Raw genomic sequence first — 27,186 nt, forward strand, 5'->3', positions numbered from 1 at the left:
CAAGCTGTGTGACAGGATATTGAGTGTCCCATCCATGAAAGGGGACAGGAACATCACATCAGTTCTACCCCCCGTGCCACCCCCTCCGAGAGGCCCTCCTGGGGCTGGGACTGTGTTCCATGTTTCACAAACATGATGTTGCATACCCACAACAACACAACAACCCTCCAGGAGCAGCAGTGTTGGCCCACTGTCCAGGTGAGGACATTGAGTCTCAGAGCAGAGGTCAAATGCCCCAGGTCACAGTGACAAGAAGAAGCAACTCTGAGATTCAACCCCTCTGGCTCCCAAGGCCCGTGTCTTTCCCGTCCGTGGGGCTGCCTCTCTTCTAGGTCAATGAGGGGCTGGGCAGTGTACAGGGCCAACCTCTGGGAGCCTCTGACCAACCCGGCACCCACTGTTATTAGTACTATCGTTGTTTCTAAGAAACCGAAGGCATTTGGTCCTGGCTGGGACAGCACCGGCGAGGGGCTGGGCTCGCGGCACACACAATGGCCGCCGGCTTGAGGATCCTGGCAGCTCCCCCGTGCCCATCTGTCGTGATGGCATGGTGCCCCTCTAAAGTTGGTTGGCCCCCTGCCCCAAGGCATGAATGACAGGCTCCGATGGGCAGACGGGCAGCCTGAGGCCGATTCCAAGTGCCATCTCTGCCTGGAGCTGGGCCGTGGGGGGAGCCCCCCGAGTCCCCACCTGGGCCTCCACACACTTCACCACTCAGGCAGACAGAGCCCCGGGGCTCATGAGGGCATCTGAGCACAGCAGGCGAGGCTCCTCCTGGGGCTGCTCCTCCGTGCGGGGACCACAGCAGCCGCTGCTCACCCAGGCTGCCCAGAGCAGGACAGCCACATGACCTGAGAGCCGTGCGACCTCCGAGTCACCTCTGGACCTCTTGCCCTCCTGTGAGGTGAGGCCTGCCTGCCCCCAGCACCCAGCCCCCAGCCCCCAGCCCTTGGCTCCTAAGGGCTTGAGTCACCTGCAAGGCCACGGCCTCAGCCTTGGGGCTAAGGACACAGACTCTAGTGTCAGGCTGCCTGTGTTCACAGCCCGGCAACCCCAGCAGCTGTGTGACCGTGAGGAACCTCGGTTTACCCTTCTGTGACGTGGAGATCATCAGATGCCACACTCGCGGCGGCACTGCGAGCTCTCCAGACCACGCCTGTGAAGAGATGGAGTCAGGCTCCCAGCGAGCATTCAGAAAATGCCGCCTCATTGTAAACATATCGGAGAGAGTGGCTGAAGCCTGTGTCCTGGGCCTCGGAAGGACAAGCAGCAGAGTCAGTGCCCACCCCTCAGTCTTCTCCAGATGCAGCCCTAAATCGTCACTCATGGCCCATCGGGGGCTCAGCCGCCCCGAGTGGGGGCAGTGGTAAGAGATGATGATACACTATTGTGAGCAGGAAAGGACCAGCACCACTCAAGAGTAAATAAACCAAGAGACACAGATGGGCAGTGCCCGGGGACACAGTGAGAAAGGGACAAAGCCCAGGCCTCCCGGCCTCCTGTGATGCCACCTGGGGCCCAGCTGTGGGTTCTGTGTGTACGGCAGTTACGTCCTTGATGCTGATCATCTGATGTGACAGAGATGACCTGCTGCAATACTCTTCTAGATTATAGCACATTATACTCTATTATGCCACAAACACAGAGTAAGTGTCCTTTCTGTTTGTGCTCATCAGTTTACTGTCCCTCTCCCCACAACACACGAGGGACTCAGGGCTCTGTGTCCCCAGCACCTGCACACACCTGGCCCCGAGCAGGTACTCGGTACACACTTGTGGCTACACTGAGCACACCCATGCACAACGGACTGAATGAACGAGTCAGTGAAGGAGGGAACCGAAAGCCCAGGGACACCCAGACCGTCATCACGATGATGACGGTGACGACAGTGGCTGATGCTCACTCTGAGCCAGACCCGGGGCTCAAGGCTTTTCAGGCACCACTGTCTCCAGTCCCCCAACACCCACAAGGAAAGGACTGCCACTACCAACCACCTACTGAGGCCCAGAGAGCGTCAGTGACTGGTTCAAGGTCACAGAGCTGCTCGGCAGTGGGGCTGGGATTTGAAGCCAGGCTGACTGTCCCATGGTGTGGGCACGGCACTGCCCCGCCATGTTGTTACACTTAGAGCACTCGAGCTGTGCTGGGCTCTGGGCTCCTGCCCTAGTGGGGAAGGCAGGAAACACAAAGGGATTGTACCCTGAAACGTGCCCTAATTACCCATAGGAAGCCTTATATTCTAAGAGCTCACTAAGTGCTTTAGGTACATGAACCCTCGATCTTCACAACCCGAGACAGTAGGTCTTATCCATTTTACAGACAAGGAAACTGAGGCCAGAGAGGTGCAAATGTCTGCAATAGAAAATAATGGGGGAGGGGACAACCTGGGAGGACTCCAGTGCAAGCTGCTGGTGTCACCGGGCACCTCCCTCCCGCTCCTTCAGGCCAAGCCCAGCCCAGCCCTGCTCCCCTGCAGTGGCAGGTGGCATGGACTGGGCTGTCTTTAAAGCAGGAAGGAGGAAGACGCTGCTGCTCACAGGAAGCTCAGCCAAAGAGTCAAATGCTAAGTATGTGCCTAGAGCACTTTTAATTTTTAATTATCATTAGCTATAATTATCTGGCTGGATCTGACAGCAGCAGCGCAGAGAGGCACGGACGCTGGATCCTCGGTTACCCATCTTGTAAGGACCAAGGATTTTAAAAATGGGCTCTTAGAATCTGCAGTTGCAACCCTCCTTCTTTTTCTCCTTTCCCTGTTTGTGTTCTCTTTGCTTTATTTTCCTACTGTCTAGGAGCTAAAAAAAATGTGATAAAACATGTGATGGATGGATGTATGGATGATGGATGGATGTATGGATGATGGATGGATGGATGGATGGATGATGTATGGATGGATGATGGATGGATGGATGGATGACGGATAGATGGATGGATGGATGCATGGATGATGGATGGATGGATGCATGGATGATGGATGGATGGATGCATGGATGATGGATGGATGGATGGATGATGGATGATGGATGGATGGATGGATGGATGGATGGATGGATGGGTGGGTGATGGATAGATGGATGGATGGATGGATGATGTATGGATGGATGGATGACGGATAGATGGATGGATGTATGGATGGATGATGGATGGATGGATGCATGGATGATGGATGGATGGATGCATGGATGATGGATGGATGGATGGATGATGGATGATGGATGGATGGATGGATGGATGGGTGACAGATAGATGGATGGATGGGTGATGGATAGATGGATGGATGATGTATGGATGGATGATGGATGGATGGATGGATGACGGATAGATGGATGGATGTATGGATGGATGATGGATGGATGGATGCATGGATGATGGATGGATGGATGGATGATGGATGATGGATGATGGACGGATGGATGGATGGATGGATGGGTGATGGATAGATGGATGGATGGATGGATGGATGGATGGATGGATGGATGATGGATGGATGGATGATGGATGGATGGATGATGGATGGATGGATGGATGGATGGATGATGGATGGATGATGGATGGATGGATGGATGATGGATGGATGGATGGATGATGGATGGATGGATGGATGATGGATGGATGGATGGATGGATGGATGGAGGACGGATAGACGGATGGATGGATGGATCATGTATGGATGGATGATGGATGGATGGATGGCAAAGGAAGTCTTCACCCCCAAAAAGTCACATTAGAGTGGGAAGTAAGGTGTAGACATAGTTATTACCATCTCTATTGGCAAAGGGATCAGGGGGTTAAGCCCAGGGCCAGAGAAGTCATAGGAGGGAGAATCAGGGAGGGCTTCTCAGAGAAGGGACTTGAGCTGGGCCCTGAGGCCTGGGAAGGGCAGGGCATTCAAGCAGAAGGATCAGCAGGTGCCGTGCATCCAGGAAGCACCCACCTCAATGAACAGGCGAGACAGAACAGCCCAGGGGAATGAAGCAAGAGATGCTCACTCCCTCCAGCCCCACTGCCCTTTCCTCTGTCCCCTGGACACTGCAAGTGTGTCCTGCCTCCCGGCCTTTGCACTGGCTGTTCCTTCTCCTGGAACAGCTCTTCCCCCTCCTGGCTCCTTTCAACCTTCAGGACTCAGTTGAGATGCCAGCCTTCCCTGACCACCTGATCTGATTTTTCATCTCCAACATTCCCTCACCCTTGTCCCGACACACACCTGTGCACGTACACACACACACACACACACATCACTCTCCATCATCACACAGTGTTTTATTGTCTTCAAAATTCCACGATCTGGAATGACCTAGTTTCATATGTACTGACTCATTATTGGGGTCTCCCATAGAATGTCAGCTCCGTGAGGACAGGGACCTTGTCTACCTGCTCACCACTGCATCCTGGGCTCCCGCGACGGTGCCGCGGTAGGTGCTGAGTACTAAACATTTGTGAAATGGAAACAGAATGAGGGGACGGGGCAAACCAAATGTTCTCAAGGCCTGGGAAGGAAGGGTCCTAGTGGAGCTCAGACCATGCCCCTGGCTCAGACACCTCCCCCTGGCTGGGGCCCAGGATCCAGCCTGGCTGGGACGCGCTCGCCCCATTGGAAGGGCTACGGGATGCTTGTTAGAATACCTAGCTCTGCTTTTAATCAATTGTAATCACGTAGCTGGAAGCGGCACCATTAGGCACACACCAGCAAACAGTGTGAGCTAATCCTTTAAACGCGCCCGCTCAACGCCGAGCTGGCCGCTTGGCCGCCACGGCCTGCTCAGAAAGCGCGTCCTGCGGCCCCCGGCTTTGTCAGCGAGGGGTCTAGATTCCTGGGCACGAGGCAGGCCCACCGCTGCCCCCAGCCTGGCCTCATCATAGAGGGTATCAGGATGCCAGAAGTCGCAGACACCACAAGAGCCCTTTCTCCGGCTCCAGCCTCCCTGGGACAGCGCCTGGCAAGTCCAGGTTGCCGTAACCGGGGGGATGCAGGGGTGCTCCCCAAGCCTGGCCTGAGCTGAACTCACCCCCTTGCTCACTGCAAGAAGGTTTGCAGACTCCTGGCCCCAGGCTCCAGCCTGGCAAACCCGGCTCCCAGGCCTGGCTCCTGCAGCCCAGGCCCCAGGGCGCCTCCACCTGGGCCCGCCCGCGAGCAGGTTCCTCTGCATCCCCTGTTACTGCTACTTGTGCTACCTGCTTGGCCCAACTACTAAAATAGTTTCTGGGTCCCCTGACACGAAGGCTTTTTATAGCGCAGCACTGCAGGCCTCGTTTAAATCTATTAGCTCACATTAAATGGCAATTCATTTAAACTTTGGAGGGTTTCTGTTTGCCGTGGTGGCAAAGACAATCAGCTTTGCATGTGGCTCTGCCATTTGCTAGCGACCCTGGGCAAATCACTTAACCTCTAGAGCGTCAGTGTCCACATCCGTAAATGGGGATGAGAGGACCTACCTTCACGGGGTGGTGTTGAGACCATCGTGCAAAATGCTTAGAACAGGGCCTGGCCCACAGCAGGGATCCACCCAGTGGTGGCGGCTGTTATGACTATTGCTTGTCCAGTTTTGGGGGGAGCTGGTCCACATGTCAGAGGCCAGCTCTGCACACCCCCTTCATGCACCTCCTCGCTGATGGTGAAGGGGATGCAGCGAGGCTCTTAGGAAGGACAGAAGGAGGTGTCATCCGTGCCCAGTGCCTGTGGGCACAGAGGTGTCCACGGGGACGCAGAGACAGCTGGGCTAGGTAGGCAGAGTCCCCTCTCCTCATGCCAAGCTGACCCCTGGCAAGGGGCCCATAGGGCCCCAGGCCTTCATCTGCTGAGGCCTGAGGCTGGAAACGCTAGGCCAACAGTCCTGACATTTTCGGGGTCCGGGGTTTACAGAGTCGTCTCCCACCCCCAACCAAATCTGCATACCACCCTCCACGGAGCCCAGGCACAGCCGAAGACAACAGGGTCCAGAGCAAAGGCCCGGGCCACAGGCACTCAGAAACATGTTGTGGCCTCAGGGCCCACTCCATGCCCTGTCCACCTTGCTCCCTGCCCTGCACACCCAGCTCCTCCCCATGCCCCATGTGGCTCTCCTGTGCCCACGGCCTTGAGACCTGGCTGGGCGCCACAGAGGGAAGGATTCAGAGTCTCACTTTGTTCAAACTCAGGCCAGAAATCACGAAATCACAGCAAACCTCTAATGGAGAGACCTTAAAAAGTCATCTGACCCTCAAATGGCTAATGCCAATAATACGCTAATAATAATAATAGTAAAAATAATGCTAATAATGGGGCCAGCCCTGTGGCCAAGCAGTTAAAGTTCTGTGTGCTCCACTTCAGCAATCCAGGTTCAGATCCTGGGCGTGGACCTACTCCACTCATCAAGCCATGCTGTGACAGCGTCCCACATAAAAAATAGAGGAAGATTGGCACAGAGGTTAGCTCAGGGGTAATCTTTCTCAAGCAAAAAAAGAGGAAGATTGGCAACGGATGTTAGCTCAGGACGAATCTTTCTCACCAAAAAAACCAATAATAATAATAAAGGTAAATAACAACAGGTAGCATCTACCCAGCTCTTCCTATGTGCCAGCCACTGTGCCAAGGGCCTTACACACACAACTATGAGGAAGGAAACTATTAAGACCCCCATTTTACAGAGAAGAAAACTGAGGCCCACAGCTGGTTGGATGATGGAGTAAGGCTTAAAACACAGAGCTGCTCTCACAGAGACTGTGCTCCCTGCCTGCTCCCTGCAGCGTTTCGGACCAGTGCTCTGTTTGCATACCTCTGCTGACAGGGACCTCACCACTTTCCATTTCTTCTATTTGCAGACAAACAGAAGATGTGGACATTTGTGGTGTCCACCAGCCCATGCTCTCCTTCCCCTGCTGGTTTGTATTGTGTGGCCCCACTCTGGGGCACAGCTCACTGGAGCAGGGCTGGACAGCTGACCTGAGCTCAACCACCAGGTTCCCCCTCCAGGGATCTAGAACCTGTTGCCTGCGTGCGGGCTGTTACCTGCAGTCACTATCTCTGGGTGAGCTGGGTGTTGCTTATGGCTGCTTGTGTAACCAAGTACCCATGCTAACTCCCCTCTGGTAAAATACCCAGGTGTGCCCGTCTCAGCAGAAACGACCAGAGCCTCGGCCGTGCTGGCCACCGTCCTCCTTGTACAGAAGAGCCCAGAAAGTCAGGATGCAGAAGAACATAGGACAGGCCAGAAAGAGGCAGAGCAGTGTCACTGCCTTGATAAAGGGACACAGTTCCTGGGACCACGGCCGCCACAAACAACGACACTGCCTGCTCTCGGCACCCAAAAGCCACCCCTGTGTCCCTGGAATTCAATCCCCGTCTTGCCTGAGCAAACCCCAGAGAGTGAGCCTGAGCCATGAGTGTCAAGAGACCAAAACCCACGGTTGTCTCTGCCACTACCCGAAGCCTTGGGGCCACTGGACGCCAGTTGAGAACCCCTCCTCCGACCCCAGAGCCTAAAATGCTTGAGGGCAACCGCCCCCACACGTCCACCGCAATCCATCCACGTCCACTCCTGGTCAAATGGCCCCTGAGAGCTCCTCCAAGTCAGGCTGGATCCCACAGCCTGAGCCCTCCGGGTGCAGGGGTGTGTGTGCAAGTGTGTGCTTGTGTGTGCATTCACACAAACCTTGCTTAGTCTCCCCTATTTCTTCTCCCCACTCCAGCCCCTGGCAACTACTGGTCTGTTTCCTATTCCAGTATTTCTGCCTTTTTCCAGAATGTCATGTACATAGAACCATACAGTATGGGGCTTTTGGAGTCCGGCCTCCCTCACTTGGCATTTGCGATCCACCCAGGCTGTTGCACGTATCAGCAGTTGCTTCTCATTACTGACTAGTGGTCCACTGCACGAATGCACCACATCTGTCTATCCACTCACCAGGTAAGGGACAGTAGGGGGTGTCCAGTTCAGGGCCATTATAAATAAAGCTGCCAGCCTCATTCACGTAGAGGCTGTTGTGTGAGTGTGTTTTCAGTTCTCTGGGGTAAACACTCGCAGTAGGATTGCAAGGTCAAATGTTAAGCGTATGTTTAACTTTATAAGAAAATGACAAACTATTCAGCCATGTGGCCGGACCATTCTGCACTCCTTCCACGAAGTATGCAAGTTCCAACTGCCCCTCCACACCCTCGCCAGCACTCGGTGTTGTGAGTTTTCTGTTTTTGTTTTGGTCGTTCTAACAGATGTGTAGTGACATGATGTTGTGATCTTCATTTGCACTTCCCTATTGACTAATGATGTTGAGCATCCATACATCTTTGGTAAAGTGTTGAAATTTTTTGCTCGTTTTTTGATTGATTTTTCCCCCTCATTATTGAGTTTTGAGAGGTTTTTTTTTTTTACTATGTTCTGGATACAAGTCCTTTATCAAACATGTGATTTGCAAATATTTTCTCCCAGTCTATGACTTTTCATTCTCTTAACAGTGTCTTTCAAAAACCGAACTTCTTCAATTTTGACGCAGGGTGTAAATCAGATCATTCCTCTTCCCTACTTGGTTTCCCACCACAATGGGGGTAAAATCCAAACTCCTTCACTGTCCTACAAACCCTGCCATGACCTGGGCCCCACCTGCCAGCCCCCTTCACACCAGCCCCCCCAACTCACTGTGCTTCGGCCCCACTTTGCCTTCTGTGGTCCCTGCAATACGCCAGCTCCCACTGGCCACAGGGGCATGGCGCTCACGGCTCTCGCCCACACACTCTTTCCCTCTCACCATCCAGGTCTCAGCTCAAATGCCACCTCCTCAGAGAAGGCCTCCCTGACCTCACTCACCAAGGAGTAACCATCCTCATCCCCATCACGCTCTGGCCTATTACTTGGTTTTATGTTCTTACGTCATCCATCACCACTGGACAGTGACCTTCAATCCCTCTAGAACGCAGGACTTAGGGGTGTTTCTTTGTCCCGTTCACCACTGTCTCATCAGTTCCTGGATGTAGTGCCTGGTGCTTGGTGGGCCCTCCAGATACAGGCCTTGAACAAACGAACAGCAAAGCTTAGTTCCCTGTCAGGCTCCTAATCACCGTGTTATGAATGTGCCCCAGTTTGTCCCAAATCCTCTAAATTAATCTCAGTCTCTGGGCAGAGCCAGGTGAACACAGAATCAAACAGGACTTGTACCTCCCTCATCCTGGCAACTGTGCTCCTCTTAATGCATCCTAAGAGAACATTCCCTTTGGAGGCAGACACATCGCTCTGACACAGACCAAGCTTGCCAGGGTCCAAGCCCACCTCTACTGCCTCTACATCCACAGCAGGAGTTCCAGTCCTACAGTGGAACAACCCTGAGCCGCGTGTCTTCTTAAGACCTCTCAGCCCAGAGCCACTTGTGCTGACGAACAGTAGCTTCTCTGAGTCTCCCACAGGACCTCAAAGGACATATGGCCAACAGAGCCAGTCAAGGCCCCAGCAAGGCCCGGGCCTGTCTCCTGCTGTACCACCCAAACTCCCACAGGCCACCCCAGGGAAATAACATACTTGCCTGCCAGCCCCAGTTCAGCGTAAAGACAATGAAGACTTCAGTGCCTAGCAAAACCCTCCTCTCAAAAAACCAGAAAATCACTATTCGAGTTACTTAACGAAAGCCATTATTTGCATAGATTTGGCGTTGCTACAGCACTTCCACATTTAAATGGTCTGTAATTAAAATCATTAATTGCAGAAAATAGTGACTCATTAAAGCTATAATTTAGCGAGGTTCTTGGCATTTGAGGATCTGCCTTAAAGGCTGGCGGGGTGACCCAGGAAACCGCCAGCTCACATGAACCATTCTGGCGTCTGGCACAGTCTGCAGCCCCAGGGGGTGTAGCCGAAGTGAGATCTGGCTTGGAGCCGCCGCTCCCTACACCTCTGCATCCTGAGGGAGGCCTCCGGCTCAGTGATGCCACGAAGCTCAAAAGAGGCAGAACTGGGAAATTTCTCTGGGGAAAACCTTAAAGCCAATAAGAGGAGAGCGGTCAGCCCTCTCCTGGCATCGGGGACAATGCAGGAGGACTAGAGAGCTGAGTGAGTCCGAAGTTGAGGTAAACCGTAGTTTACACGCACTAGTGGATTTAATGGAGGCCGGCCGTGATGGGCTAGAAAAAGTCTCAGTTGTCTGGGGACCCGGCGCCAGCTGGGCCAGGCAGGTGAGGCGGGTGGGAGGCAGAGGCCCAGACTGCAGCTGGGGGGACGGGGGCACAGCCAGTGTCCGAGCAAGCAGGCCCTCTGGATGGCCTGCCAGTCCGACGCTGGCACTAATCCCCCTTGGTCACAGGAGAGCGGGGACAGCCAGCCATCCCCTCACAGTACTCAGCACAGAGGCACAGCTCAGTCTGTGGATCGGTGGGGAGACAGCAGCAGGCCCTGGGAAGGGTCACTACCTTGCTGGTGGCTGTTTGGAAGTGGAACCCCCTCTCTGGGCCTGAGCCTGGGCCTGTATAATTGGGTCCACAACTCCATTCCACATTGTGATGGGATGAAGGCTACATGAGTGATACAAGGACTTCAGAAACTCAGAGGGTCTGCCCACAGAATGAAAAGAAACAGCTGTCCAGCAAACGGCGCAGGCACTCTTCAAGGTCAGAGGCCAGGCCTGTCGGCTCTGCCTGCCTGGCCCTGGCATGGGGCCAGCCTGGGGGACCAGGACCCTGACCGCCAGATGGCGAATCCCTCGGTGCCCTCCATGGGCCTGATTTCATTTCCTCCGGACCATGGCTGTCCCCAGCTATGCAGAGAGATGGGCCTGGGCCTGGCTGTGGGGACAGCCTGCGGGACGGTGAGAAGGGGCTGTACCCTGCAACAGGGCGAGGCTGTGCCCCTTCAACCCCAGAAGAGGGGCACCACTGCTCTTCCCGAGCGACTGCGTGACTCTGCCCCAGCTCCCACGGCTTCAGCCTTGTCCCCGGGGCGGGTGGGTGGGGTGGGGTGACTCCTGAGTGCGGGATCAGCCCCTGCACGGGCACGTGGGGGGGGCGTGTTTCCGGGTGGGGAGACACAACCTGTGGGCCAATGTGTGCCAGTCCTTAGGGCTGTTGACAAAAGCCAGTTCCCCTCTCCTTCCAGGCACAGGGCAGGACTCACCCCCTTTGAAACTGGGCACGGCCGGGTGACTTGCTCTAGCTGAGACAACGTGAGAGAAGGAAACATGTGTCACTTCCCAGGGGAAGCTTTGAGAGCTGGTGGGCGAGTCACCACCTCCCTCTTCTCCCCGCCTGGCGACCACGCAAACGTGAAGGGAGATGGACCCTCCAAGGGCCCAGATCACTGAGTATCTGAGTATCATGAACAGAGTCCTCCCTGCCACCTGCCTGGATATATAACACAAGCAACAAATGAACCTTTCTTGTTTGAAGACACAGAGACCTAGAGGATGTCTGTCACTGCAGCATAACCTGCCCTGTACCCCAACTGAAAACGGTGTTCTTCTTGGTTTATGGCATTTCGGTGTGTCTGTGCGGCATTTCTGTGGACGCCCGTGTGGTGCTCCAATTTGGGCTGTGGTGTTACTGTGTGTGTGCGGTGTTACACTTTGACAGTGATGTTTCTGTGTGTGTGTACGTATAGGAACTGTGTGTGTGGAACCTTCCCTTGTGTGTGATGCCACCATCCGTGTACAGCACACTTGCGATTTTTCTGTGTGCGTGTGCGGTATTTCTGGGTGGGCTTGTGACCTCTCCAGTGTCACAAGTGTTTCTTGAAAAAGTCAGTGGGTGAGAAGGCGGTCTCACCGGGACACAGATCTCGGTCCTCAGGAAGCGGAAGGGGGCCCACAGGACGCCGAGGGGAGCGGTTACAGGGGCCTGGGGAGGACCACAGGGCAGCCAACCTTCACAAGGGCCGTCTCAGCTCTGCAGGCCCTGACGGGGACCTGAGGAAGCTGCTCAAGGCCCCGTGCCCTGCCTGAGCCACATCAGCCTGGGGACCCCTGGCAGGAACCCCTTCCTCTGCGTTGGGGCCCAGCCCAGCATCCGTGCTCTCACTTTTCTGGCTTTCCTGTGCACAGCTGGAGGCCCTGAGACCCCAGACCCAGGACTCAGCCATGCAAGCCACATGGGCCACCAGCCACAGACCCAAAGCTCAGTGGAACACCGTCATGGAATACAGGTAGGGAAACAGAATCCCCGAGAGGGGCAGGGACTTGCCACAGAAACACCACAAATGGAAGCCTTCGGCCTCCTGCTCCAGGCACCCCTGCTACAGCCCGGCTCTCCTGTGCACGCTGGGCCAGCAGAGGCCCGGAGGCCACACCCTGCACCCGCCAGCCAGGAGGGCAGCCACTGGCTCCAGACCCACGAGCCACGTCCTGCCACCTGTTGCTTTTCTGGTAGGGGTGGTGCTGAGTACAAGACCCCACCACCTGGGCTTCCCCCCGAGACCCTCGGTGCCCACGGGCACCCTGAAGAGGACAAGGTTGGGGTGTGTGCAGCGGGTGAGGGCACTCACCTGCAGCTCGGTCTGGAAGAAGAACTTCTGTGGGCACTGCGAGCAGTCGTAGATCTTGTCCTCCTGCCCGTGCACGGCAAAGATGTGCTGCTGCAGCTTGTTGGCCTGGACAAAGACTAGACACGGACACGGCTGTCAGGGGCCAAACTCTGGGGACACCAGCCCAGCCACACGGAGCGGCTGCCCCCACTCCGCTCACAAGTAGGGATCACCCAGCCATGGACACAGTCAGCCAAACAATGGGCTATTGGGAGCATTGGCACCTGCTAGAGGGAGCTCAAGCCAGTGAAGCCGAGCTCTGCCACTCACGGGCCGTGCAACATTGGACAAGTCACTTAACCTCTCTGAGCTTCATTACCTTATCTGAAAAATGGAGATCATTAAAGTATGTAGTTCACTGGGTGGCTGAGAGGATCAAATGGGTTAATACTTGCAAAATGCTTAAAAGATGGCCCGGCACATAATTAGCCCAATGAATGTCATCACCATCGTTTGCCGGATACCTTCACCGTGTGGGCTCCTTGAGTACAGCACGGCCCTGTGCGGCAGGCACTGGTGTTATCCCCATCTTACAGAAGAGAAAACAGAGGCACTGGGAGTGTTAAAGGACTTGTCCTCGGTCCCTCTGCTAGCAGCTGGCAAAGCCAAGATTTGAACTAAATGAGCTTAGCACGGTGTCTGGTACAAGAAGCTGCTCAATAAATAGGAATTACTCCTCTTGTTAAGGTTGCTGTCGGCGTCCTTAGATCCCCACACAGGGCCCCCGGGGCCTGGCTCGGCAGACCTGGCAGCGGCCCCTCGGTGCAGCCCCCACACAGCCCTAGAGTGTGATGGTGACAGATGGGTGGGGGCTCCTGAGACTGAGGGGGAAGAGACACGGGGCGTCCCAAGGCTCTTGGGAACTCCAGAGGGTGTGAGTGTACGGGGACGTTGCCCACAGCAGAGCCCCTTCCTCAGGCCTGTCCCGGAGCAGGTTGCGGCCCCGGCTTCCCGGAGGCAGGCGTCCACGAGGCGGCCTGGGCCCTGGGCGCACACAGGAGGTGGCCCTGAGGCAGCTGCGTGTCTGGGAGGTGAGCACTTCCGAGCTCCCCTCCCGCCAGGTGCCCTCCCCAGGGTGGGCTTCCCGCCGCGGCAGACAACAGATGTCGGGGGAGGCCGGGGCAGACCAGGCTCCCCCACACACCGGCTGCCATCTGGGCGGCAGGAGGGGGGCCAGCAGAGCCCCTGAGACTCGCCTCAGGCTGGGACAGCCGCTCGCCTGGGCCGGCAGCCAGTCTGGGGGCTGGGGACTTGGCCAGCAGAGCTGCCCTTGACCCCTCCGGCCTGGAGCACGGATGGAGCGCGGGCTGGGACAGGCCAGGGAGAAGAGGGAGCCAGGTGGTGTACAAAGAAGAGCCCCGCTGTGCTGGCTGGAGAGCCCAGCACGGAGCTCGTGAAGGGCCAAGGCTGGGACGGGAAAGGACTCGCAGCAGTGTGTGCAGGGGTGAGGAGGGCCACCCAGCCTGCCTAAGAAGAGAGGCCAGAGAGCACAGACAGGGAGGGCGTGGGTCAGCTCTGCGTGGAGGAGGCAGGGCGGTGGGGCTGCGGAGCCCTCGGGGCTTCCACCACGAACTCCACGTCAGGCCAGGAGCATATGCTGAGGCCCAGCGATTAAAGGGCTGGGCCCCTGGTCCCTTCCTTCTTCCCACATGCTCCGCTCTGGACACACGGCAGGGCCCCTTACCTGTAAAGCACACGGGGCATTTGAAGGTGCCGCCCATGCCCTCGAAGCTGTGCTCGATGAGGTGACAGAGGAGCTTGGCCGGGGAGTCGAACATCTGGTTGCACAGCTTACACTCGTGGTTGATGCCTTCCTCTGCAAGGAGAACCACGGCCGGTCAGTGACTGCACAGCACGTCCTCGGTGCAGGAGCCGTGGGCCCCCAGGACACCCCAGGCCAGCCCCTACCCAATCCCCGGAACTGGGGCTGGTGTGGGGGCTCAGATGGTCCAGCCCCACAAGGCTTACACACCCCAGGGAGCTGGCTCCTAATATCTGGCTCTTGAAGGTGTCATTTACTGTGCTTTCTCCTGCTGCTCCAGCAACAGCTTGAACCCGAGACCACGCCACAGTGGAGAGGGGCCCAGGGTGGGGGCTGCACAGAGAAGAGATCCAGCCAGGATTTAAAAATATCCAGTCGAGTATTTACTAAGCATGTACTATGTGCCAGGTACTCTGCCAGGAGCTGAGATTCCGTGGAGAACTGAGCAGACACTGCACTTGCCCCCACCCTCGTGGGAGGAAGACAGACAATAAATAAAAATGGTCACACATAACACAGCTTGGGGAGGCGATGTGAGAACACGGGGAGCTCCCTGGGAGAGGGTGAGGACAAAGGCCCTGACAGGGCCCGTGCTGGGCCGGCTTGAAGGCAGCAAGAGGGCAGTGTGCCTGAAGCTCAGGGGCCGGGGACAGGGTGGCAGTGAGGTGGGCGAGGAAACAGGGATGCCCATCGCAGAGGGCCTGGCCGGCCACTGCAGAACTTTGGGATTCTCCTGTAAGAGGGAAGGGCAGCCACTGGAAGATATCGCAAAAAACAATAAAACGCTGTTTTTATTTTTGGAAACAGATGGCCTACCCCGTGTATCACAGACAATGGACAGACACCCTGTCCTGCTTCCGGATCAGAACACGGCTCCACCTCCCTACCGGGAGCTGCTGTGACCCCAAACCTTCACTCAAAGGCAACCGGGGAAGAGAGCGTGCCCCGAGCGACAGCTTCACACTAGCGTCGAGAGGCGCAGAGTGGAGGTTTCGTACCCCACCCGGAATCGGCAGGGCAGAGTTCAAATCCTGGCATCTCATATGTGTGGCTTGGGCAGCAGATCACGCTCTGTAAACGGGGGCCACCCGAGTCCCTGCCTCACAGGGCTGAGAGAGGATGGGAGGGGCCTGCGCCTGTGGCCGGTGTAGCCCAGTGGTCAGTAGGGGGTGGAAGGAGATCGCTCCAGCTTGGCTGTCACATCATCCAGGGTTGGAACCTGGCTCTGCCACTTCCTGCGCGATCTTGGGTAAGTTACGTAACCTCTCTACGCCTCAGTTTCCTCTTTTCTAAAACATTCAGTAACAGCCTTCCTTAGACCACACTCCTGTTAGAATGGTCAGAGTCCGGAACACTGACAACACAAAATGCTGGTGGGCATGTGCAGCAACAGGAACCCTCATTCATTGCTGGTGGGAATGCAAAATGGTACAGCCACTCAGGAAGGCAATTTGGCAGTTTCTCACAAAACTAAACATACTCTTACCACTAAGATCCAGCAACCATGCTCCTCGGTATTTACCCAAAGGAGATGAAAACTTATGTCCACACAAAAACCTGCACATGGATGTTTACAGCAGCTTTATTCATAATTGCCAAAACCTGGAAGCAACCAAGATGTCCCTCAGTAAGTGAGTGGATAAATAAACTGGCACATCCAGACAGTGGATTATTATTCAGCGCTAAAAAGAACTGAGCTATCAAGCCATGAAAAGTCATGGAGGAACCTTAAACGCACATTACTAGTTGAAAGAAGCCAATCTGAAAAGGCTACATACCGTATGATTCCAATTTTACGACATTCTGGAAAAGAAAACTATGCAGACAGTAAAAAGATCAGTGCTTGCTGGGGGTGGGGGGTGATGAACAGGGGGAGCACAGAGGGCTGTTAGGGCAGTGAAAATGCTCTGTGTGATACTATAATGATGGATACGTGTCCCTATATATAAATTGCACATTTATGGGATGTGCAACACCGAGAGTGAACCCCAAGGCAAACGAGGGACTTGGGGTGACTGTGAAGCGTCACTGCAGGTTTATCTTTGCAGAAAATGTACCATTCTGGTGAGTGATGGTAACAGCGGGGAGGCTACGCATGTGTGGGGCGTGGGTATAAGGTAAACTCTGCATCTTCCCCTCAATTGTAAACTCTAAAATATAAAGTCTTTAAAAAAAAAGCCAAATCCTCCCCCCCCACAAAAAAACCCAGCCTTCCTCTCACAGTTGATGTGAGAATATACATGAGTTAATAGAGAAGGGTTTTGACCAGCCCCTGGCACACAGCAAGTGCTCAATAAGTGTTTGTTGCCAGGCACGTTGGTATCAGTGAGAGTATTATCTGGGACATCCAAGGACACGGGCTCCCCCTTGGGCTCCCCGGGGAACCAGCCTCACCAAAGGCGCCAGGTGCTCCAATTTGCCCTCAAAGGCAAGAATTAGGTAGCAGAGGGTCTCTGCCAGTGGCGAGACACGAACACAGATGGGCTGAGGCTCGCGGCCAGCCCCTGGGTCCCCAGGCCCTGGCAGCGGCTGGCAGGGACAGCAGGCATCCCTCCGGCCCAGCCATCCCCCCGGCATCGCACCACAGAGGCGTAAGTACATGTGCACGCGCAGGTGGGCCTGCCCCACATAGCCCACTGGCTGGAATCTACCGGGTGTTTGTCGTGCCCCTGGAGCCCTGGCAACTAGGCCACATGCACCCGCCAGAGATGCACGCAGAGCTTCCATTTATACTGGCAGAAAAGGCACTCATTGACAAGTCTGGGGACACAGGGGCGGGCTCAGCTCGCTCACGCATGGGCCTCGCACACGAGCCCCACGCACATCCTCCGCTTCCCCTGGGAAGACTCTTGTCATAATTAGAAATGGCCTCCAGTGTGGCGGACTGCCACAGATGAGCCCCCACCACAACCCTGCCCCCTCCAAACAACACTTCTCAGTGCCTGGCACAGACTGTGGGTTCAAGGAATGAATGAATGAAAATGAATGAATGAATGAACAGACATCAGCTTTATATGTGGCCTTCCTATTAGAATGTGGACACTTCAATAAAGTAGAGGGTGGGTGAAAATGACAACTGTACAGAGGTTTCTAGTATAGTTTATAATATAAAATTAAGTTTAAGTTTATAAGATAAATTGAATCTCAGAATTAACCCTGCTTGCTGGGAAAACAACATTTCTAGGAAGGAAAAAATGGGTTCAGAGAATTAGACCACTTGCTGAGGAAACACAGCCAGCTGGGGTGGCACTCTGAACCCCTCCCTATCCATATGTATTCCACCAGCACACCACCTCCAGGCAGCCTCCCCTGACTACGCCAGCACACACGGCTGCCCCTGGCTGGGCACAGTGACTCTGGCTTCATGTAACCACATCCTATGAGTCTTTCTGATCCTGGCAACCAGGCTATGGGTACAGACGCTGTCTTCTCCTCCTCAGGCCCCCAAAGCATCAGGCCTGGCCTGGGCCAGCAGGAGGGGCTGGGGAAATACTCATGGAGTAGAGGTGCCCCTGGCTGGGCGCTCTCCCCCAGCCCCGCCAGAGCAGGCTCTCAGATCCCTGGGCTGAGATGGCAAAGGAGGATTTACTGCGCTCCGCCTAGCGGGGCCTGTATCCACTTGGCTGTGGATGGAGACGTGCCAGTCTGGTACACAAACACCGAGAGGACAAAGAAGGCTCCTGCCACTTATAAATCAGAGAAATCTTGTCTGACAGCGGCTTTCCGTTCTCAGAGCGCGGAGCAGTTCATCAGCGGTCCCCCCTGATTCGTAGACGCAACTACACCCTGCACCCACATCCATAAATATGCGCACAGTCCGGTGGTCCTGGCGCAGAAAGCCGGTGTCAGGGCCCAAACAGCTACCATTTAAGCAAATCACAGCCCCAGACCCATGTGATGTGAGGTTCAGGCTAATTAGATCAAGAGCCATAGATGCCTGCGCTGCTGGTCCCTGGCCTCGGTCTCCCCCAGGTGTTAGAGAGTCCAAGCCAGGAGAGAGCAGAGGGAAAATAAAACAAGCCAAAAGTCCAAGTGGGGTGAAAAATAATAAAGCCTGAGGGGATCCCACAGACCTGGGATCTCCCCCACGTGAGGCCAGACCTTCTGATTTGCAAATCTTCTTTCTGAAGGACGAGGCCCTCCCCCACTGGAGGGGGCTGGAAGGGCTCCCTGGGGTGTCCGTTATGCGCACCTCTGCCTATAAAACCGTCCAGGAAAACGGGGAGGGCCGAGAGGCGGGAGGGCGGGGAGGGGCTGCCCTAGTTAGTGTGGAACACTCCTTCGCGCCTGTGACCCAATAGAGCCAGCCGGCGGATATTGATAGCACTCACTGCCACCATCGCTGTCACCCCCGGCGCCCACAGCCTCTCCTTCCACCTCAAGTCGCAGGGTCCGCAGACAGCCGCACCCTCCAAGAATAACTTTCCTGAATTATATAAGATCACACGGAGAGCGTCGACACCTTGGAGCAGAATGACAAAGCTATCTGGGAGTCCGCGGGCCCCGCCGCCCCTGCGTGGGGGCTGGAGGATTTTGTGAGTTAAGACCCACAATCACTTCCTCTCTCTTTTTTTTTTTTTTTATAGCACATGACAGGCATCCATAAGAGAGACCACACAACTCAAGCGAATTATGCAGCCCCGCTCATTTGTAAAGTGGCATGCAGATTTCACCTGCTCACTGCGCCAGATCTTGCCTCCCAGTCCCAGTAAGTCGGGGCTGCACGAGAATCTATTGATTTATTATGATTTTAAAAACATAAAAATAAATAAAACCCCAAACTGCCAAACGAACAACCCAGCAAGCACGAAAATCCCAGAGTCACCCCCACCCCTCCTTTTTCCCCCTCTGCTCAGGAATAATAAGTGTTAATTTTACACTTCATTTCCCAAAAAAATAATAGGATGTGCTTTTACTTAAAACCAAGTCAGCCTGCTGGAACCTTTCAGGCTGAAACTGTGTCAGCCCAAAAGAGGAGCAGGGGGCTTTGTGCAGGAGCATCGTGCCGAGATGATAGCTCCCTGTAATGTCCTCGGTACCGACTTTTGTCTCCAAAAGCATTTGATCCCTGGCAGACACATACTTATTTCCATACAGGTCTTGGGGGAAGCCAGGAGGAGAGAGAGCTGATTATCAGAATCCTGAAGGTGAGGCTCAGGTGGGCCCCGCTGATGTCAAAGGCAGCCTGGGCACACACTCGGAGGCCACAATTTGCTGCCTGGGAGGGAGGGGCAGCAGGCTGTGGTGGGGAGTGGACAGGGCATTGTTCTTGAGCTCTACCGCACTGAGCCCGACCTGCTCCTGCCTTCTCCACGGGCCTCGCCTGGCCCTTCTCTAAGCGGGGACCCTGCTCAGGGAAGCTGACCCAGGAGTGGTATCATCGATGCATATACCTTTCTAGGAGAGAACCAGTGACCGCCGCCTGTGTCAGCAGGGGGCATAATCAGCCACCTCCATTCAGGAAGCAGCAATTAAGGACACAAAAGTTAGAACCAGAAACACTCAGGTTTGAGTCTCAGCTCCCCTACTCACTTGCTGTTGTACTTGGGTGAGTGACTTAACCTCTCTGAGCCGCTAGAAAATGGGAAGACTCATCACAGGGGTTTTGTAAGGCAGCCAGGCAGCCTCCTTCTGCCACAGGACACCTGCCTTCACTGCCCCAGACCATCTCCTCATCCTCCTTCCCTCACTTCACTCAGGTGTCAGCTCAAATGTACCTCCTCCGAGAGGCCTCTCCAGACACCGCCGGCTAGAACTGCCCACCCCATCCTTTCTAGTACCTCACCCATCTTTAATTTCCCTGCCAGAGCTTACCACCACCTGGCATGTTACAGCGTTGACTGTTTTTTAATTGACTCTCTCCCCCCACCTCCCCCTCCCTCTCTCTCTCTCTCCCTCCTCTCTCGCACTCACACAGGAAGAGTAATGCAAGCTCCCTCAGGACTATTTTCCTCCTTGCTGTCACCAGGGTCTAGAGCAGGGCATGGCACCCAGCAGGCACTCAGGGAATAGGACATAGATGACTCTTGTAGAGCACTTAGGACACTGCCTGGAACATGGGGTGGGGGAGCTGGTAAATGCTGGTTACCATACACCAGTGGTCCCCTGCAAACTCGCAGGACTGGTGGCTTATAAACCCGCTCCTGCCTTCAGGAACCGGCTCTCTGGATCCTCACAAGATGGCCCGCTCCAGGAGTGCAGGCATGGGGGATCTCCCTCGACGGACAGAAGAGGAAAGGGACGCTTGCAGAGGCAGGGCCCCTACCAGGGGTGTGGCAGAGCTGGGGCGGGGACATGATGTTCACCCCAAGCAGCTCTCTCTGGCTTTAGAAAATACAAAAAAGGACTTGAGACCTGTGCTCCTTGATTGTCCAAAAACACAGGTGAGAAGGAGGGCAGAGAGACCCGCCCTGCGAGTTTCCACGTTTGAGCCTGGCGGTTCCCGTGCCAGCATCACCTCCAGTTGGCAGGAGGGCTGGGGACTTTCCCCAGGTGAGGGGAGGAGGCAGCGTCCACACCTGACAGCGTGGCCAGCCTCCCTGTGGCATTGGCCCTGCAACAGCATTTGTGCGAGTGGAAGAAATGCAGGGAATGCATGGGCTGCCTCGCCGAGCTTGAAGTCCCCCTGTTACAGCTCAGGCAATGAACTTCAGCAGACTTCCTTTCCACGGCACCAGGGGCTGAGCCCACGGCCCACTCCAAATATCTAGTCAAGACCCCTGAGGTCCAGGGGGCCAGGCTCAGACACACACAGGGCACAGGGAGGTAAGGAAGAGGAGGAGCAGAGGGCCCGGCACTGGTCCAGGCAAACGAGGAGAAAGGAGGGGGACCCCGGGAGAGGACCCCTCCGACACCGCCCCAATAAATAACCAACCACAAACAGGTGTGGAGGAAGATATAGAAACTTGGGCCAATGGAGGACTCACTCTTGTGTTCTCTGTAAGGAAAAGAGACCTTTGAGCAGAAGAGAAGAGGGCAGATAATACCTGGGCAGCCAGATCATGCTGTTTATCTATTGATTTGTCATTAAATACCACAAGGAAATTAACCAAGGAGGCTGAGAGGAAGGGGGAGGGATGACGTTTGGGCTGGGAGTTGACAGAAGAGAAAACAGAGTCTGAGGGAGAGTCCTTCCCTGGAGGCCAGGCAGGAATGGGCGTGTGTAAGTGGGACCACAGGTTCATTGTCAGGATCCCCAACACCCCAGGCCCTGCTGCCCTGGAGCATCTACATCCCTGCTAGGCAGAGTGTCGTCCCCAGACCAGCAGCCCTGGCATCACCTGGGACCTGGTTAGAAATGCAGACCCTCAGGAGCTCCCAGACCTGCAGAAGGACAATCTGCATTTTAAAAGTGCCCCAGTGATTTGGGGTGTCTTCAAGTTTGAGGAGCACTGAGCGCTGTAAAAGGTTTCTGGGGATGCGGATCTTGCAGGAATCCTGCTGTCGTGAAGCTGTGTGTGCGTAACCATCACACTGCTTTTACCAAGATTGCATGTTACAGATCTCTACAAAGGTGGAAAGTTTTCTAAAGTCGCTTTTTGTCCACACTTTACAGAAGTTTGAGAAATCATCAACTAATACCAGGAAACAATTTCTTATTATCACAACTGGGATGCAAATGATGCGGAGTGTCTTTGGAGAGGCTGCTGGAGACTCTGGGGTGGGTGGCTGACACTCCCTCAAGCCACCTTTGTGTCCCCACTGCCCCAGACCCCAATGCCAGGGTGCTTCTGGCCACCCAGTGCCTCCCATCACTCAACAACACACAGCCATTGTTAGGAGGCATGCCCCCCACTGCCACCCCCATTTTTGGCTCACATTTTCCTAATTAATCCTGGAGGATGGGCTGTGCCCTTCCTCCTTCTCTTGGAGGCACCTTCCCAGGCCTCTCTGGCCAGGAGGGACCCATCTCATGGTCCCCTGTGTTTCAGAGAGGCTTGTAAATGAGCTCTGGCAGCCTGAACCGGGCCCCCACAGGGGACCCGGAGCCTCTTCAAAACAGAGCCCTGACAATTAGGCAGCCTGAGTTTTGAAAGGCTTGGGATTGATGGTGTGGACAGTAAAAATATCACCTGGGGAGCTGGGTGTAGTCCTCGGAGGGTTGCCTGAGGTCAGTTGCCATGGCAACGGAGAATGAGCTCAACCTTGTAACTGACCCTTATCTTTTTTTGATCTGTGGGCCACTTGGGGCCAAGGCTTGAAATCAACTGGAAAATAATCCGGTCACATATCAGAAAGAAAACTATTTATACTTATTTACCCAGGTACCCACGAACATGCCCCTTCAGCAACAATGCCGACACCAGAATAAACCGATGGTGGATATTGGAAAGGAGGCTAAGGGCTGGCAGGAGAAAGGGGGAGGCTGAATTCCCTACGTCAGCAGAATGAAGCTATGTCCACGTGTGGGCAGATGTATGCAGGTAGAAAGGTTCCCCTCCCCTCGCCCCTCACGTCATTCTTGCCAGAAGCAATGGATCCTCTTGGCACGTGGCGTCCAGTATAAGTCCACCTAAGGAGTCAGGCTCTGAGATTTCTCCTCCCGCCTGCTATTCAGCCACGTCCTTTCAGCCTGGCTTGAGCACTAGGCTGCCTGGCTTCATTCCAAGCTCGGACGAGACTCTGCTCTGCCAGAGGCGTGTTCCCAATTACGAGGCTGGACAGAGATGCCGGGTAGATGTGCACTCTCCACACCTGGGGGAGGTGTCGATATGGGGTTGGGGGAAGACAGGCCGAGGGGGGAAAAGTGCAAGCCCTCCCGCCTGTCCCACACCCCAGGAAGGCCTGGCTGGCTCAGCCGCCCACACTCACCCCAGGTTCCCATGGTGAGATGGCCATCTGGCCAAGGCTGGTCTCCAGGAGGCTGCTATCCTAAGTTACAAGTACTTGCTCGCTCTCTCCTCCCCCCAAACTCAAATCAGAAGAATCCAGATGGTTCCATTGACCAACTGCTCCCAAGAGCCACGTCAGATGGATCTTAGCTAGGGGTCAGTTACGCTTGAGGATGAGTCCGGGTAAACTCCCCTGAGATTTCCCATCAGAGCAGACAGGACAGCTCAACTGCCTTGTTGTGTCAAGATGAGATCCTTCTGGGAGTGGAGAAGAGAACGTGGCTGAGGACCAGGCAGCCAGGAGGATACTCCTGGGTCCACCTCAGACTCGGGGTGACACTGGGCTGGGCGCTTTCCCTCCATGCCTCAGGCTGATTCCTCTGTGAAGTGGGGAGAAAGTCGCCCCTTCCCAGGGCTGTTATAAAGAGTGGGTGAGAACACGGTAAAGAATACTGACTATAGTGCTCCCTACCACCACTGCAGAGTTAGTGCTATTGCTATTTCAGACGTGATGCTACCCTGGAACCGGGGCGGTGGAACCCTCTCAGGACAGCACCCAGCTCCCTGCTCAGTCTATGTCACGTCCATCTGCGGAATGCCTCCGCATCCATTTTCCTAGTCTCTATCCTCTTCCACCTCCATTCTACTCCCCACATTTGCGGCAGCAAAAGTTGTGTCCAGATTTCAAGCCCTGTTCAACCGTGCCTCGCTGCAGCTTCCTGCTCCCGGCCGCTAGGAGTCTCCTCCGTCACTCTCTGATGCTCCTGTGACCAAAGGGTCATATTTCTCCATGGTTCTTCTCCTAGTCCCTCTCTGTCAAAATTCATTGGGATTTCCTTGGAGGTCACAAGCAGGGCCCAAGACGAGGGTGTGACTCAGGTTCATGTGCCCCCTCGGGCCCTGGCCAGCCCTTCCTCATCACTGGGCCCGTGCAGAGAGCTCCCTAAGGGCTCCCGTGCTCTAAGTTCTGCCCAGCTGGACAGGATACGTGATAGAGGGCGGCTCCTTCCAGCTCTACGATCTGCCTTCCACACGCCAGGGAGCCAGCCCCGAGGTGCCACTGGCCCTGGATGGTTAATGAGAAAATGCACCATCTTTGCAGATGGCCCTGCTTGCGAACTTCTTAAGGTGGGTAACAGAGACATGGGCGGTTTGTAATCTTCAGGACACAGGGACTGGCTGTCTTTGGCAAAAGAGAAGTCACCAACCAGGCCTTGGACACGTCGCCAAGGTGCCTATCTCAGCTACTTATGGCAAGAGAAGGCAAATAAATGAGTGAAAGATCAAGTCAACCACACACAGACGAGTGGGCCTTCACTGAGAACTCGAGGGAGAGAGAACTCGGAGTTCTAAAGAATTTAGAACTTCTTTGCCTCCAAACTTCTAGAGCCTGCGACTTTGGGGGCTTGAAACATCCTGCTGAAGAAGGCGTTCCATTGTCCTCCTCACACACACCTCCTTCCACCTGCAAAAGATCAAGGCTCTCAGAAAATGAAGATTCTGCTCATCCCCTGGGGACCCACGGGGTGAAAACAAGTGGCTTATGCTTCCTCAGCACACTGAACACCTCCTGATGTATATCACTGATAGTCAGACTTACATCTTCCACAACAAGGCAACTGTGTAAAAATCCATCACATTAATAATCCTCAGATTAATGGCCCCTAATAACATACAATCAACGTGACAGGCAGGTTGCAAAATCCTTATGGTCACTGACCCTGGCAGGGACACATGAATTACCCCCGCTTCCACTAGGAGGGTTTTCTCTGGTGCTGACATCAGTTATTCCCCTATCAAGATCATTTTTTAAATGAGCAACAGCAATGAGTCAAAAAGCCAGACAGCCACCCATGTACAAACACAGCGTACCCATGCAGAATGCAGGTAGCACCGTTTTTCAAAAGTTTTCCATCCAGGTAGACACAAGACTGTCCCTGAAGGTACTAATACTTAAAGCAAGAAGATCTAGTGCTCAGCCTGGAAACCGCCATTCACCACTTCCTCCCGCTGACCATGCTAACGGGACCCTGGGCGTCCATCCCCCTGCTCAGCAACTCCCTGGGCAAAAATAAGTGACAAGACTAGAAAATAATGACTGATTTCTATTGAAAAGTTTTAAAAAGTATGCATCTGCTCAATCTGCAATGTCCACTGTGGTTAGTACTAGCCATGTGTGGCTATTTAAATCTAAATTAATTAAAGTTAAAATTAAAAATTCAGTTCCACATCACAAGTACTCAACAGCAATGTGTCTGGTGGCTACTGATGTGGACAGCATAGAACATTTCTATCATAGCAGAAAGTTCTATTGGACAGCGCTGTGCTAGACAGCAAGCAACGTGAGCACAGTGGCTCTCTCTGTCTTGTTCAGTGCTGGGATCCTGGAACCTACAACAGAGTGCCGCACACAGCAGGCGCTCAATAAATATGTATCGAATTGCGGTATGTGTGTTTCAAAATGCTGTAAAGACTACCTCATCCCTTTTGCTTGTTAGCACTTGTCGGTGACTGCCCTGTGTGGGAAACTGCTCGGATGTGAGTGAACTCCTCTGACCTTCAGCTTAAACCTCAACCCGAATAATTATGTAGTCACTTTGCCTCAGGGATTTAAGAATATGGTGAATACAGGAACATTCAAGAGGAATGAAGCTTCTCTGAAGGGCGTACCCCAAATATTTGGGTAACTTTGGACCAATAGGTTACGAGGCTGATGGATAACAATGGGTCACTCACTAGTCTAGAAGCCCACGTGCCACACGACCACTGGGCCACCTCTCACTGAGCAACCTGTGTCCCCTGCTCCCTGCGTCTTCCCGAGAACATCAGAATGTCAGCAAGCAGAGGACACCTGCTGGCAGTCAAGGCCAGGAGAGAGAAGGACCAATGCGAGTATTCCCACCTTGCGCTGGCTGAGCCCTGTTCCTTGTGAGGGAAGCCAATGCTTGCATTTGTAATGCTTCACCCAGTGGTTTGTGCAGTTTCCTAGTTCTGCTTCTGCAGGCGATATCTCAAAGAACCGGGTTTTTGCTGTGACCCAAGTAAAACGAAAATTGAAGCTAAAATTGGAAATTTAAATGCAATGTGGAATAAATGAATACATTCAAATCAATGACACATCCTTCAAGTCGTCACATGATTCCAGCCACAACACCAGCACTGAGCCTGCTCTGGGGGAGCGGCTCTCTCTTCAGTTCGACTGAAAAGTCACAAGGGACAGCAATGCTTCAAGTCGCACACATGGCCCTCTGAGGTGGTTTCTTAGGTCGAACTTTTTTCTGCCATCCACTCTTTCTCCCTTCCCTATCCCCAACCCCCACCATCAAAATATCACCTTCTGAGGGCACGCACTGTGCTACGCCCTTTCTTTCTTCCTTCAACTGACCCAGGACTAGACTAAATGAGGCCGACTGGATGCCCCAAGCTCACATTTAACTTAACTTGTTCATTTGTTCAGCTCCCAGAGCTGAGTTCTCCCAGATGGTTATCTGGGATGGTTTGGGCCCAGCACCCGGAGACCAGAAGCAGGGCCTGCCGTCTCTAGGCAGCTTAGGCCCCACAGTCCAGCTCCCAGAGGCCGGCCAGTCTGCCTCTGCCCACAGCCAGCTCTGTCCACCACCTGGCCGGCCCCCGAAGCCCAAGGTCTGCTCCCGTCCCACACACCATTCCTAGCCCAAGGAGGCAGTTAAGTAACAGCCACAGACAGCCCCCACCCCTAGAGGAGCAGGAGTCAGGAAGACTGTTCCAGAAGGAGGGAAGCCGGCTAACCGCTGAGAGGTTGGGGAGCGAAGGGGGAGCCCACCCCCTTGTAGCCCTGCACCCTCCACGCTGGCTTAGCGAGCGGAACAGCTGCCGTTAGCTGTGATGAGATGCGAGCAGTGTGAGGCCCATGCATGCCGGCAGGAAAATGCCCCTCCATACAGCTCTGGCTGGCACCTTGCCTTTTTCCTTCTTGGAGAAGACAGCTTCATAGATACCCTCATAAAAAAGCATGTCTAACGCCTGGCAGGTCACCCTTTGCTCTCTACCCTCCCGGCCCCACCTCAACATGCCTGCTCTAGTCTCTCCCCATTCAGTCCATCCAGCACTCACTGACCAGATAATCCTCCCCAGGCTCCATGGCCAT

The 27,186-nt window shown here is 54.5% G+C and overlaps 1 protein-coding gene across 1 annotated transcript in view; it reads right to left on the bottom strand.

The window, feature by feature from the left end:
• The window catches only part of ZNF423 (zinc finger protein 423), a 321,581-nt gene that overhangs the window by 17,104 nt on the left and 277,291 nt on the right, over window positions 1-27,186 (bottom strand). Inside the window, exons 6-7 of the mRNA XM_058527768.1 lie at window positions 14,152-14,283; window positions 12,429-12,544 (exon numbers count right to left, since the gene is read on the bottom strand). Coding sequence (XP_058383751.1) covers window positions 12,429-12,544; window positions 14,152-14,283 — 248 coding nt within the window. The remainder of the gene's footprint in view (window positions 1-12,428; window positions 12,545-14,151; window positions 14,284-27,186) is intronic.

This window comes from Diceros bicornis, chromosome 32 (assembly GCF_020826845.1).
Source record: "Diceros bicornis minor isolate mBicDic1 chromosome 32, mDicBic1.mat.cur, whole genome shotgun sequence".
In the NCBI taxonomy this organism is placed as follows: Eukaryota; Metazoa; Chordata; class Mammalia; order Perissodactyla; family Rhinocerotidae; genus Diceros; species Diceros bicornis.